This window comes from Caretta caretta, chromosome 2 (genome assembly GCF_965140235.1).
Source record: "Caretta caretta isolate rCarCar2 chromosome 2, rCarCar1.hap1, whole genome shotgun sequence".
Classification (NCBI taxonomy): domain Eukaryota; kingdom Metazoa; phylum Chordata; order Testudines; family Cheloniidae; genus Caretta; species Caretta caretta.
In genome coordinates this window covers 175882740-175895744 of record NC_134207.1, presented here as the reverse complement: position 1 = coordinate 175895744, position 13005 = coordinate 175882740, and the positions used below count along the sequence as shown (strand labels likewise).

Genomic DNA, 13005 nt, shown 5'->3' with positions numbered 1-13005 from the left:
AATTCATTAACAGTAAGAAAGGTTCCACAGTCAGAACTTAGCTGACAATATTGGACCAGATCTTCAGCTGGTGTAAGCTAGTGGGGTGACATTGATTTATAGAAGTAAATGGAGCTATGCCAGTTTATACCAGCTAAGGATGTGGCCCAGAATTTGGAACATACAATGTAGAAAGTCATCCAGCTCTCATTCCTGTAGCTGTATTTGTCCTGCAGTGCTAACCTCAGGGGAAAATTTTGTCATTCATGTGAGTAGATATGACTAAAAGATGCAAAAAAGAGTGGGTGTCATTTTTACATAGTCACTTGGATGACCACAGCCTCACTTTAAGATTAAAAAGAAGTCGAGCAATATGGTGGAGTGGGCTTTGCTGGTACTGGCAGAGGAAATAAGAATGACACTATTTGTGTTGTATTTCCTGTTATGTGTACTAGTCAATTGTTTTGCTTTTATTTTCAGAAATTAGGAGAGAAGGGTCCCTTTCTCCAGTGAATTCTCAAAAAATCACCTTGCTGCTACAGTCTCCAGCTGTAAAGTTCATCACAAACCCCGAATTCTTCACTGTGCTGCACGCAAACTATGTAAGCACCAGTATCTCACCGTCTCTCACTCCTGCCTTCTGCGTCAAAAGGAAGAGCTCTGGACCTCTTTTAAGAGTGCACAGTGGGTATTACTACACTGCAATGTAAGCCCAGGGTTCAAACTCAGGCTTCAGCCTAACCCCTTTTCCATTCACATACAAATCGCGCTAACCCAGGGCCCAAGGTGGTGGAGGGTTAAGCCTGAGTCGAGCCAGGACCCAGGGTTCAAACCCTATTGCTTTGCAGTGTAGACACAGCCACACTGGACTCATTCTCTAGGAATCCACCAAAAGTATTCCGCAATTCCATAGGCCAGCTTTCTTTGTCCTCTTGACAGTCAAGTTTGCTAAATAGTCAAGTTTTCCTACACTGCACCATGAACAAAGGGACAGAGTGGCCACACTTTCAGAGAGTGCTAGGAGGTATGGAGTATGTGTGGTTGGACTCAGACCCACATAATGCAGTGAAAATCCTGGAACCCCATGTTGGGACCCAGGGTTCAACAATTCCTAACCTAGGGTTATAAATGAGTGTAGACACTCAAGCCCAAGGTCTGCTAACTGGAATTCTACTAACCCTGGGGTTACATTGGATTGTAGACATACCCAGTGAATCCTTAATTCCCTGACTCAGAACTCAATTGTCCTTTATGGGAACTAGACCAGGTTGGATGTAGCATGCTCACACTACCCCCTAGGGAACTCTTGATGGGATTCTGCCTCAGAGAGGAATTCCCTGGCACCTCACAGGCCTGCCCCCACTACTTGTTCCCTCTCAGAAGGTGCAGCGTACTCCCCATGCATCTGGCCAGTTCTACTGCCTGGTGCAGAGGGAACTGGGGTCATAGCCCTGCCTCCTCCCCACCCATTTTTGCATCCTTCTGCTTAAGGTGTCCAGAAAGCTCTATTGGATCCCTCTTCTCTTGGCCTTGCACAGAAGCTGGAAGGCTTCTTGCGTCCTCTGCAATTTTTACACTCAAGCAGCTGGGCACAACCTAGCACTCAATGAACAGTTACAGACTAGGGATGATGCAGCTCTATTGTATAAAATAAGAACTGAACTGAACCTACCTCTAACCCAAACCAAACTTTTCAAAGGTTCAGAAAAGCATAGATAATTTCTCTTTCCCATTGTTAGAATGGGACTTCACTTCCTGCTTGCAACTGGGAATGAAAACTGACATGCAGTGAAAAAGGTTTAATTTCAGGCCAACTAGGAGCAGGAAGTCTGCAAAATCTCCCTGGGAGAAGCTGTTCTCTAGAGATTTGGATAATATTTGGTAAGATAAACATCATAACATCCCTTCTGAACCTTTTGAGGTTAATCCGTTACTAATGCTAATGGGTCTTCTCTCAAAAGGAACTGAAAGATTTTATAAGCTATCTTGAAACAAGTCTTAGTTGGTACAAGGGACAACTCACAAGATGCTCAGTCCCAACTTTGTCACAAAAGTGACTAAGACTAAGGAATGCCTACACTTCGTTTACAAAGCTGTCTTTGGTATTGGAGCCAGAATAGCCTATCAACACAGTCATACAAATTCCATTTGTGTAAAAATAGTGTACTACATAACTTTAGGCTTAAAGCCATTAAAACATTTTAACCACAAACTCCGATTAAAATTTAGAAGTGTTAATTATGCCAGTGAAATTTGAGTTGGAAAATATTATCCAGCAGTTAAAACTAAAATGGAAACACTCTTGTTTAACACATATTTTATGTCCCTAGAGGGATAAAACTATGTGAAATTCTGGGTTTCCCTAGTGCTGCTAAGTGATACTGAAATGGTCAGTTGTAGCACATTATGATATAACATCTGCTGTGCAGTATGCTATCCCAGCTTCTGACAAACAAGAGATTAGGGACACCATCCCTGCCCATCCTGGCTAATAGCCATTGATGGACCTATCCTCCATGAACTTGTCTAGTTCTTTTTTGAACCCTGTGATAGTCTACATTCACACAAACAGTACATCTCTCTGAATGTGTGATCAGTGAAATAAACACAACTGCATGTATTTCAAATGTGTGATACCCCAGAAATATGCACAGTTACCCTTGTAATCTGGCAGTTTGGTACTGTTAACTACTGTGAATAGAGGTATGGAATTTTCACTTTTCCAGGTGGCAACTGGTTATTTCTATGTGTTCACTTAGAACTTAATCCAAAGCCCATTGAAATCGATGGAAAGATTGCTGTTGATTTCAGTGGGATTTGTATCAGGCCTTAAGGTTGTATGTCATATCTGCTAGCCAAACGCATTTTTGAAACACTGGAACTGATTTCCTTATCCTGATTTCCTTATCCTAGAGTGCCTATCGAGTCTTCACTAACAGCACCTGCTTGAAGCACATGATTCTAAAGATCCGCAGAGATGCTCGGAATTTTGAGCGCTATCAGCACAATAGGGACCTGGTAAATTTTATCAACATGTTTGCTGACACCCAACTGGAACTTCCACGGGGTTGGGAGATCAAAACAGATCAACAGGGCAAGGTGAGAGCATCAACACAATTAATCACTGGGTGAATTTCCCTGTCCTGCCGATCTCACACGAGGCTAGATGATCGTGAAAGGTTTCTTGTGAACTTAAAATTTGTGACTAACTGGTTTGTATATCAGTGAGCACACAGAATTATTCCCGACAATAAAAACCTTTGTCTTAGGTTTAGCCCCTAGAAATGTCATTCTCTATGCTATCTTCTGTCATCACACAAGGACACTAAGAAGTGTGGTCTGATTCGTGCTAGCATCCAGTATTGTATAATGCTATACCAGGCATTGTTAATCTTGCACCAACCCCCGCCCCTCTCTGTCCCACACACACACTAATCAAACACTATATTTATAATATTTGACTTAATAATGCTGACTAGAAACACTCTGTCTGAATACCTCTGCCTCATACTTTGGGAGAGTTCAGATTTAGAGCCACGTCTCAGCTGCATGAACTGATTCTGCTCTTACTTTCAGCAGTTTTGCAGCACTGTGACTCCACTGATTTCAGAAGAGTTATATCTGATTTATGCCAGTGTAACTGAGAGGAGAAATGGACCCTGTGACTCCAGACTCAATAATGGGACTAACCAAAACATAGTCCAAACACCCACAAATGAGGTTGCATGTGGTATGAAGGCAGAACTTTCCCCAAATTTTCCAGGTGCAAGGCTAAGGAGTTAACAGAATAAGGCTTGATTTTGAGGGGCTGAGTTGAAGCTCATTAGAAGTTGCGAGCACTCAGCCTTTCTTGTCGTCAGGCCCCTCATGTCTAGCTGTTGGCTATCCATTTAAAAAGAAGTGATGCTGAAATCTAATGGTCAAGTCCTGTGTGACACTGAGCACCATCAACATCCACTAACTTTGCTGGTAATTAAGGGTGCCAGCACCTGGCAGGAGGCACTCAGCACCTTGTAGAATCAGGTCCATAGACCATAATCAGTATGCTCACACCTAGAGTTGTGCATTGCACCTAAAAATAAGGGACAAGCTCCAAAAGGGAACTGGCTGGTTTTAAATTACGATGATACCAGTTTGAATCAATTTCAAGGAATTTGGCAAATTAGTATGGTAGAAAATGAGTTACTGTAGTAATACAAGGTATATTGGACTAATAACTCATTAAGCTGTAAATTGTGTACGATCATGATTGCAAAATGTGGCACATATGATACGCACTATTCCCTGCTCAGTTTGTATGCTGCTTTCTCATCCCTCAACTCTTTCACCATGTTAGCTTTCTGCTTATGAATATACAGTATTCTTTTTATTACAGTCCTTCTTTGTTGACCACAACAGCCGTGCTACCACTTTCATCGATCCCAGGATCCCACTTCAAAATGGCCGTCTCCCTAATCATCTGACTCACAGGCAGCATCTCCAGCGACTTCGCAGCTACAGTGCTGGAGAGGTAACTATAGCATTAAGACCCCTTCCTAAATATATGGTATATCTGCTAGGGAAGTGGTTCTGAACTGGGAGTACACAGAGATCTTCCAGGGGGTACATCAACTCATCTAGATCTTTATCTAGTTGTACAACAGGCTACACAAAAAGCACTAGCAAAATCAGTACAAACTAAAATTTCATACAGACGATGACTTGTTTATACTGCTCTCTATACTAAACACTGAAATGGAAGTACAATATTTATATTCCAATTGATTCATTTTACAATGATGTGGTAAAAAATGAGAAAGTAAGCAATTTTTCAAGTGTGCTGTGACACTTCTGTATTTTTATGTCTGATTTTGTAAGCAAGTAGTTTTTAAGGGAGGTGAAACTTGGGGTACACAAGACAAATCAGGCTCCTGAAAGGGGTACAGTCGTCTGGAAAGGTTGAATCATAGAATCATAGAATATCAGGGTTGGAAGGGACCTCTGGAGGACATCTAGTCCAACCCCCTGGCCAGAGCAGGACCAAACCCAACTAAATCATCCCAGCCAGGGCCTTGTCAAGCCTGACCTTAAAAACTTCTAAGGAAGGGGATTCCACCACCTCCCTAGGTAACGCATTCCAGTGTTTCACCACCCTCCTAGTGAAAAAGTTTTTCCTAATATCCAACCTAAATCTCCCCCACTGCAACTTGAGACCATTACTCCTTGTCCTGTCATCCGCTATCACGGAGAATAGTCTAGATCCATCCTCTTTGGATCCACCTTTCAGGTAGTTAAAAGCAGCAATCAAATCCCCCCTCATTCTTCTCTTCTGTAGACTAAACAATCCCAGTTCCCTCAGTCTCTCCTCATAAGTCATGTGTTCCAGACCCCTAATAATTTTTGTTGCCCTTCGCTGGACTCTTTCCAATTTCTCCACATCCTTCTTGTAGTGTGGATCCCAAAACTGGACACAGTACTCTAGATGAGGCCTCACCAGTGTCGAATAGAGGGGAACGATCACATCATTGGATCTGCTGCCAATGCCCCTACTTATACACACCAAAATGCCATTGGCCTTCTTGGCAACAAGGGCACACTGTTGATTCATATCGAGCTTCTCGTCCACTGAAAACCCTAGGTCCTTTTCTGCAGAACTGCTGCCTAGCCATTCGGTCCCTAGTCTGTAGCGGTGTATTGGATTCTTCCGTCCTAAGTGCAGGACTCTGCACTTGTCCTTGTTAAACCTCATCAGATTTCTTTTGGCCCAATCCTCCAATTTGTCTAGGTCCCTCTGTATCCTATCCCTACCCTCCAGCGTATCTACCTCTCCTCCCAGTGAGCTGTAGCTCACGAAAGCTTATGCTCAAATAAATTGGTTAGTCTCTAAGGTGCCACAAGTACTCCTTTTCTTTTTGCGAATACAGACTAACACGGCTGTTACTCTGAAACCGCCCAGTTTAGTGTCATCCGCAAACTTGCTGAGGGTGCAATCCACACCATCCTCTAGATCATTAATGAAGATATTGAACAAAACTGGCCCCAGGACCGACCCTTGGGGCACTCCGCTAGATACCGGCTGCCAACTAGACATGGAGCCATTGATCACGACCCGTTGAGCCCGACAATCTAGCCAACTTTCTACCCACCTTGTAGTGCATCCATCTAGCCCATACTTCTTTAATTTGCTGACAAGAATACTGTGGGAGACCTTGTCAAAAGCTTTGCTAAAGTCGAGGAATAACACGTCCACTGCTTTCCCTTCATCCACAGAACCAGTTATCTCATCATAGAAGGCAATTAGATTAGTCAGGCATGACTTGCCCTTGCTGAATACATGCTGATTGTTCCTGATCACTTTCCTCTCGTCTAAGTGCTTCAGAATTGATTCCTTGAGGACATGCTCCATGATTTTTCCGGGGACTGAGGTGAGGCTGACCGGCCTGTAGTTCCCAGGATCCTCCTTCTTCCCTTTTTTAAAGATTGGCACTACTTTAGCCTTTTTCCAGTCTTCCGGGACTTCCCCCGATCGCCATGAGTTTTCAAAGATAACGGTCAATGGCTCTGCAATCACATCCTCCAATTCCTTTAGCACTCTCGGATGCAACGCATCCGGCCCCATGGACTTGTGCACCAGTTTTTCTAAATAGTCCCGAACCACTTCTTCCTTCACAGAGGGCTGGCCACTCCTCCCCATGCTTTGCTGCCCAGTGCAGTAGTCTGGGAGCTGACCTTGTTCGTGAAGACAGAGGCAAAAAAAGCACTGAGTACATTAGCTTTTTCCACATCCTCTGTCACTAGGTTGCCTCCCTCATTCAGTAAGGGGCCCACACTTTCCTTGGCTTTCTTCTTGTTGCCAACATACCTGAAGAAACCCTTCTTGTTACTCTTAACATCCCTCGCTAGCTGCAACTCCAGGTGTGATTTAGCCTTCCTGATTTCATTCCTACATGCCCAAGCAATATATATATATATATACTCATCCCTGGTCATTTGTCCAATCTTCCACTTCTTGTAAACCTCTTTTTTGTGTTTAAGATCAGCGAGGATTTCACTGTTAAGCCAAGCTGGTCACCTGCCATATTTACTATTCTTTCTACACATCGGGATGGTTTGTCCCTGTAACCACAATAAGGATTCTTTAAAATACAGCCAGCTCTCCTGGACTCCTTTCCCCCTCATGTTATTCTCCCAGAGGATCCTGTCCATCAGTTCCCAGAGGGAGTCAAAGTCTGCTTTTCTGAAGTCCAGGGTCCTTACTCTGCTGCTTTCCTTTCTTCCTTGTTTCAGGATCCTGAACTCGACCATCTCATGGTCACTGCCTCCCAGGTTCCCATCCACTTTTGCTTCCCCTACTAATTCTTCCCGGTTTGTGAGCAGCAGATCAAGAAGAGCTCTGCCCCTAGTTGGTTCCTCCAGCACTTGCACCAGGAAATTGTCCCCTACAGTTTCCAAAAACTTCCTGGATTGTCTGTGCACCGCTGTATTGCTCTCCCAGCAGATATCAGGATGATTGAAGTCGCCCATGAGAACCAGGGCGTGCGATCTAGTAGCTTCTGCGAGTTCCCGGAAGAAAGCCTCGTCCACCTCATCCCCCTGGTCCGATGGTCTATAGCAGACTCCCACCACGACATCACCCTGGTTGCTCACGCTTCTAAACTTAATCCAGAGATTCTCAGGTTTTTCTGCAGTTTCATACTTGAGCTCTGAACAGTCATACTGCTCCCTTACATACAGTGCAACTCACCCACCTTTTCTGGCCTCCCTGTCCTTCCTGAACAGGTTATACCCATCCATGACAGTACTCCAGTCATGTGAGCTATCCCACCAAGTCTCTGTTATTCCAATCACATCATAATTCCCTGACTTTGCCAGGACCTCCAGTTCTCCCTGCTTGTTTCCCAGGCTTTGTGCATTTGTATATAGGCGCTTGAGATAACTCGCTGATCGCCCCTCGTTCTCAGTATGAGGCAGGAGCCCTGTGCTAGGGCACATGATGGTTCTTATTTTTAGCTTTTGACAAGCAGATGCAGCTTAAAAGCATTTGGAATTTCACCCCAGTAATCCCATTTGGCCAAAGAAAAATCTAAACCCTCATATACTGTTCTCCCAGCTCCTTAATCTTAGTTTCCCTGAACCCTGAGTTCTCCTTTTCTCCTCTCAAGTCTTCATGCTATCAGCCCTATATCTGCCACTTCCTTGACACTGACTCTGCTGACCCACTCATTCATGAATTTGTCACTTCATGCCTTGAACATTGAAACTCATTTCTCATGGCCTCCCAAAGTCACTTGTATCCAAATTCCAGTCTGTTCAGAATGCTACTACACACCCATATATTCAACCTGTATACCCAGCAGTACATCACCCTCAAGATGAAAACCTCCTTTGCCTTTGAATCTGCTATGGACTCACTCACCATGTGTTCAAAGCCCTTTGTGGCCATGCTCCCAACTACCTCCTTATTATCATCTCTTCCTATACTCTCAGCTGCTCTCTTTGCTCTGCCAATTATGGCTTCTTTCCATCCCCCTACCCACATACTGTCCTTTCTCAGAGAATGATCCTGTGCTTCCACTGTCTCAGCTACTGTATATTGCTCAGTCTGTTCACTTCCATCTGGCATGTATTGGGCCTGATCCTCCACTGGGATAAATTGAAATAGCTCCATCTTCAGGAGAAGATGACAGCCATTCACCACTAATGACAGCCATTCACCACTCTTCATATATTGCTTTCCTATACTCAGACACCTTCTTATTGTAACATCCATCACTGTAACTTGGCTGTGTTCTGAGGTACCTGTAGGACATCCACAAAATGAAGTGACACTTGACTGTGCAAGAGGAAGACTTGGGGGAAAAGAGAAGTACAATAAGGGCAAAGAAAGCTTGAGGTCCCATGATGCTGCCCTACCGTTGACAGCAGATGCATTTGGGATAGTGAAACAGAATGCAGACATGAGAGGAATAACAGCACCATTCTATCTGACACCTGTCTTTTGCACACTTTAAAATATCCCTTATATCTGAAGGGTTTTAATAGATGGTTTTGTGACTTTTTATCTTTCAAAAGATAGTGGCTTCATATTTCTTTCTTGCTAGAGTATTTATCGAATGACCTGTCAATAGCAGACTGTAGACATATGACCCTCTCTAATGCAAATCAACCAAATTGATAAGACAATGGAAATAGATTTTGAAGGAAGACTCAGTGTTTGAGGTTCTGGCCCAGGCTTTAATAAAATCAAGGCATCCAATACAATTATGGCCTGACAGTTCAGCAGCTCACTGTGACTCTAGTATCTGATAAGATATTCTCCCTATCATGTGTAGTACTGTGTGCTGAGGTGTGTTTCCATGCTGTTAGATTACTGATGATAGGCTTTATGATACTGAAATCATTTCAAATGATCTTTTCTCTGTTGCATGGAGATAACATTCCCCACTGCACAGTGTGGAGGGGATGACGGGAGCATAAATGCCACTCGAGGCCCAAATGATCGTGGAGGCAGGGATGCTAAAGCACCAGCATTTCTCTCCCACCTGCAGAACTGCACATGGTAGAGGCTTTTTAGGGTTGTGGGGGTGGAGGGGAGAAGGAACAAGTTGGGAGTGGATCACAGCCAAGGGAACAGCTGTTGTATTCATCATCCTCTCCCAGAAAACCAGCAGGAAAATTCCTAGGGGAGTTGATATTGACCCAATCAGTGTTAACTCCAGCAGGATCATGCTGTGCCACCCAGCCCCCTTGGAGAGGCTGTTTTGGACTAGTGCGTGGGACTGGAGGCAACAACATCACTGCTTCTGGGATATCAGTACTGGCAGGGGAGAGAGAGCACTGGAGGGTTGTGTGAATTTTCCCATCGTGGGTGAACAACAACATTTTTCTCAAATGTTCACATAAATTTGTTAATGAATTTGCTTCTGTCATGCCTACTACCCTGACTTAGCAATCAATTTCTGCCAGCACCATAGCACTGAATTTTACTGTTTGCAGTGTTGTTGTAGCTGTGTTGGTGCCAGGATATTAGAGAGACAAACTGGGTGAGATAATATCTTTAATGGGACCAACTTCTTTTGGTGAAAGAGACAAGCTTTTGAGCAACACAGAGCTGAAGTAAACCTGACCTGAAGAAGAGGTCTGTGTCACTCGAAAGCTTGTCTCTTTCCCCAGCAGAAGATGGTCCAATAAAAGATATTCCCTCACCCACCTTCTATCTATAATTGAATTTTGCTGCCACAGCTGGTTCACAAAAAGCAAATCTGAAAGTTGTGCACACAGTAATCCATGCTAGTGGAAGCATTTACCCTGGAAGTGCTTCCACATTCATCCAACCAGGGAACAGAAACAATGGCATACAACTTACTTGCCAAACCTAACAAACACGTGCAGCTCATATATCAAGGACTAGCAGAGAACTGCGCACTATAAATCCATAAAGTTGTTTAAGAAAAAGAGAGAGAGAAAAAAAAACAGATGAAACAGTCTAATACTGTTAAATAACGAGAATACTGTTGAATAATTAACACACTTGAGGAAATTGCAAACTACTCCTAGGTCCTGATGCCCAGTGGAAAGACTCCCATTGACTTTTGTGGGCTTTGGGTCAGGCTCTGAAAGCCCACCCTTTACAGAGCAGAAGACTCTAGCACCAAAACAAATTTACCAAGACCAAAAGGTTTCATACCACGATAGCTATTGTTAATATGAATGGGATATGTTTTTGTCCTATAAATCATGCCCATGGGGAAATCCCAGAGACTCACTTAGGTTTGAGAGAGAGAGGAAAAACATGTCAAAACACGCTTCCCTCTGGCCACTTGCCAGCTGCTTGAAGTTCTGCTGGCTCCTCTGCTGAGCAGCAAGGAGAGCCCTCTAAACAGCAGGAGAGAAGCAAACTGGAGATTTTAAAGATCTGTCAGCATCAATTAAATAAATCAACTGTTTCTCATCCTCCTCCTCAACTTAATGAAGGGCAATTATGGTCTTTGCACTGAGAGTAAAGGATAGGGATATAATTAATGCCAGTCAGCATGACTTTATGGAAAATAGGTCTTGTCAAACAGTTCTGATTTCGTTCTTTGATGTGATTAGACGTTTGATAAATGTAACTGCATAGAGGTAATAGACTTAGAATTTTGTAAGGCATTTGACTTGGTACCACACAACATTCTGATTAAAATATTAGCGCTGTACAATGTCAATAAAACACACATAACATGGATTAAGAACTGGCTAAAAATGACAGATCTCAAAAAGTAGTTGTCTGTGGAGAATCATCATTGAATGGAGGAAGGATGTTCTACTGGGCCTCCTTGGGGATCAGTACTAGGCCCACGGCTGTTCAACATTTTCATCAGTGATGTGGAAGTAAATATAAAATCACTGCTGATAAAACATGTGGATAACACAAAGATTGACAGAGTGGTATATAATGATGAGGACTGGGTAGTCCTACAGAATGATCAGGATCACATAGCAAGCTGGGTCCATTCAAGCAAAATGCATTTTAATGCAGCCAAATGGAAAGTTATACAACTAGGAACAAGGATTGCAGGCCATAGCTACAGAATGGGGGACTATATCTAAAAATACAGTGACTCTGAAAATGGATTTAGGGTGATAGTGGAAAAGCAACTGAACATGAGCTCCCAGTGTGATGCTTTGGCAAAGAGGGCTAAGTTGATCCTCAGATGTATAAGCAGGGGAGTAGTGAGTGGGGAGGGGATTTTACTTCTGTATTTGGTGCTGCTGAGACAGATACTGGTGTACAGTTCAGGTGTCTATATTTTTTAAAGGATTTTGAAAAACTGGAAACGGTGCAGAAAAGAGCCACAAAAGTTATTTGTGAGCTGGAGAAAATGCCTTCCAGTAAAAGGTTTAACAGCCTTCAAGGTTCAGTATAGTTGCCCTTGAATCAACACCTCACATTTTAACATCTCAAATGTACTTGTAAATTAAGCCTCCCTTATGAGATTGGAATATACAAATATGACTTCCTGATTAAGTCAGCTTTCTTCACCTTCACATGTAAAAAGCATTCTCTGGAAAAAGTAGAGATAATAATTGTACAGCTTTTATTGATGGGCCACCATTGTTTCTAAGCTCTTCTATACAAAGCCGTACCACAACTGCCAAAAGACAGACCTTTCCAAAATGCACTTTCCTCCTTAATCTGTGCCTCATATTTCATATAAGAACATATTGTGAATATTCTAGAACACCTTCCTATTCCTATTCCACTCCACAAAATTGATTTACTCAAAAATTGTTCACTCTTATTCCTGTTTTTCCATTGCAATGAAGTATCTTCCTAAATTAAAGACCCCTATAAAGGCTTTTGATGTCCATTTTTAAGTTTCTTGATCTTCAGTAGCATTATGTAGTTTGTCCTGTAAAATTTCTACAATTTTGGGTGCAAGGGCATCCATTTCCCCCTTTCTGCAGAGCTAAAAGGTCAAGGCTAATCCCAGCTACCCTTTAAAAAACTTAATAGGCCAGATACTCAGCTAGTGTAAACTGAAGTTTTATTGAAGTCAACAGCTAAAGACTAGAGGACAATCTATGTCTAGAATCCTGCTACACCTCCAGAAATCAAAACAGATCAGTAGCAATGGTGAAGTGTCACCATTCTCTCCAGTTGGCTTCCCTTCTGGGATGGCCACTGCCATTGTATGGTGACAGGGCATACTCGATCTTATAAACTTACCTTAAAAAGAACAGGTAGGAATTTGAGCCAAAACCAGTGGCCACGCATGGTGGAGAGGCACTGGAGGGAGTAGCTGGATTTTGCCAGCTATTATTTTGTGAAATATGGCCTTAGTAATGCTTTTGATGTCAGTGTTTGTTATCAGCTTGTCTATACTGGCAGCTTTCTTCAACAGTTGGAAAAAATCCAGGGCAAAGCATAGCTGATAATCACTGTCAACAGTGGGTCATTTTCCTGATGTAGAAAAGGCCCAAACCAGAGACAGTGTTGGACATGTACTGCTTCTGTTTGGATAAACAGAAGCCATGCATATGCATGCCTCTTACATAAATTCTTGT

At 43.0% G+C, this 13005-nt stretch overlaps 1 protein-coding gene across 7 annotated transcripts in view; it reads left to right on the top strand.

Annotated features, from left to right (window-relative positions):
* The window catches only part of HECW1 (HECT, C2 and WW domain containing E3 ubiquitin protein ligase 1), a 359505-nt gene that overhangs the window by 274391 nt on the left and 72109 nt on the right, over nt 1-13005 (top strand). For all 7 annotated transcript variants that reach the window (XM_048839115.2, XM_048839117.2, XM_048839116.2 and 4 more), the window contains 3 exons: nt 460-581; nt 2893-3078; nt 4355-4489. In XM_048839115.2, the coding sequence (XP_048695072.2) occupies nt 460-581; nt 2893-3078; nt 4355-4489 (443 nt within the window). The remainder of the gene's footprint in view (nt 1-459; nt 582-2892; nt 3079-4354; nt 4490-13005) is intronic.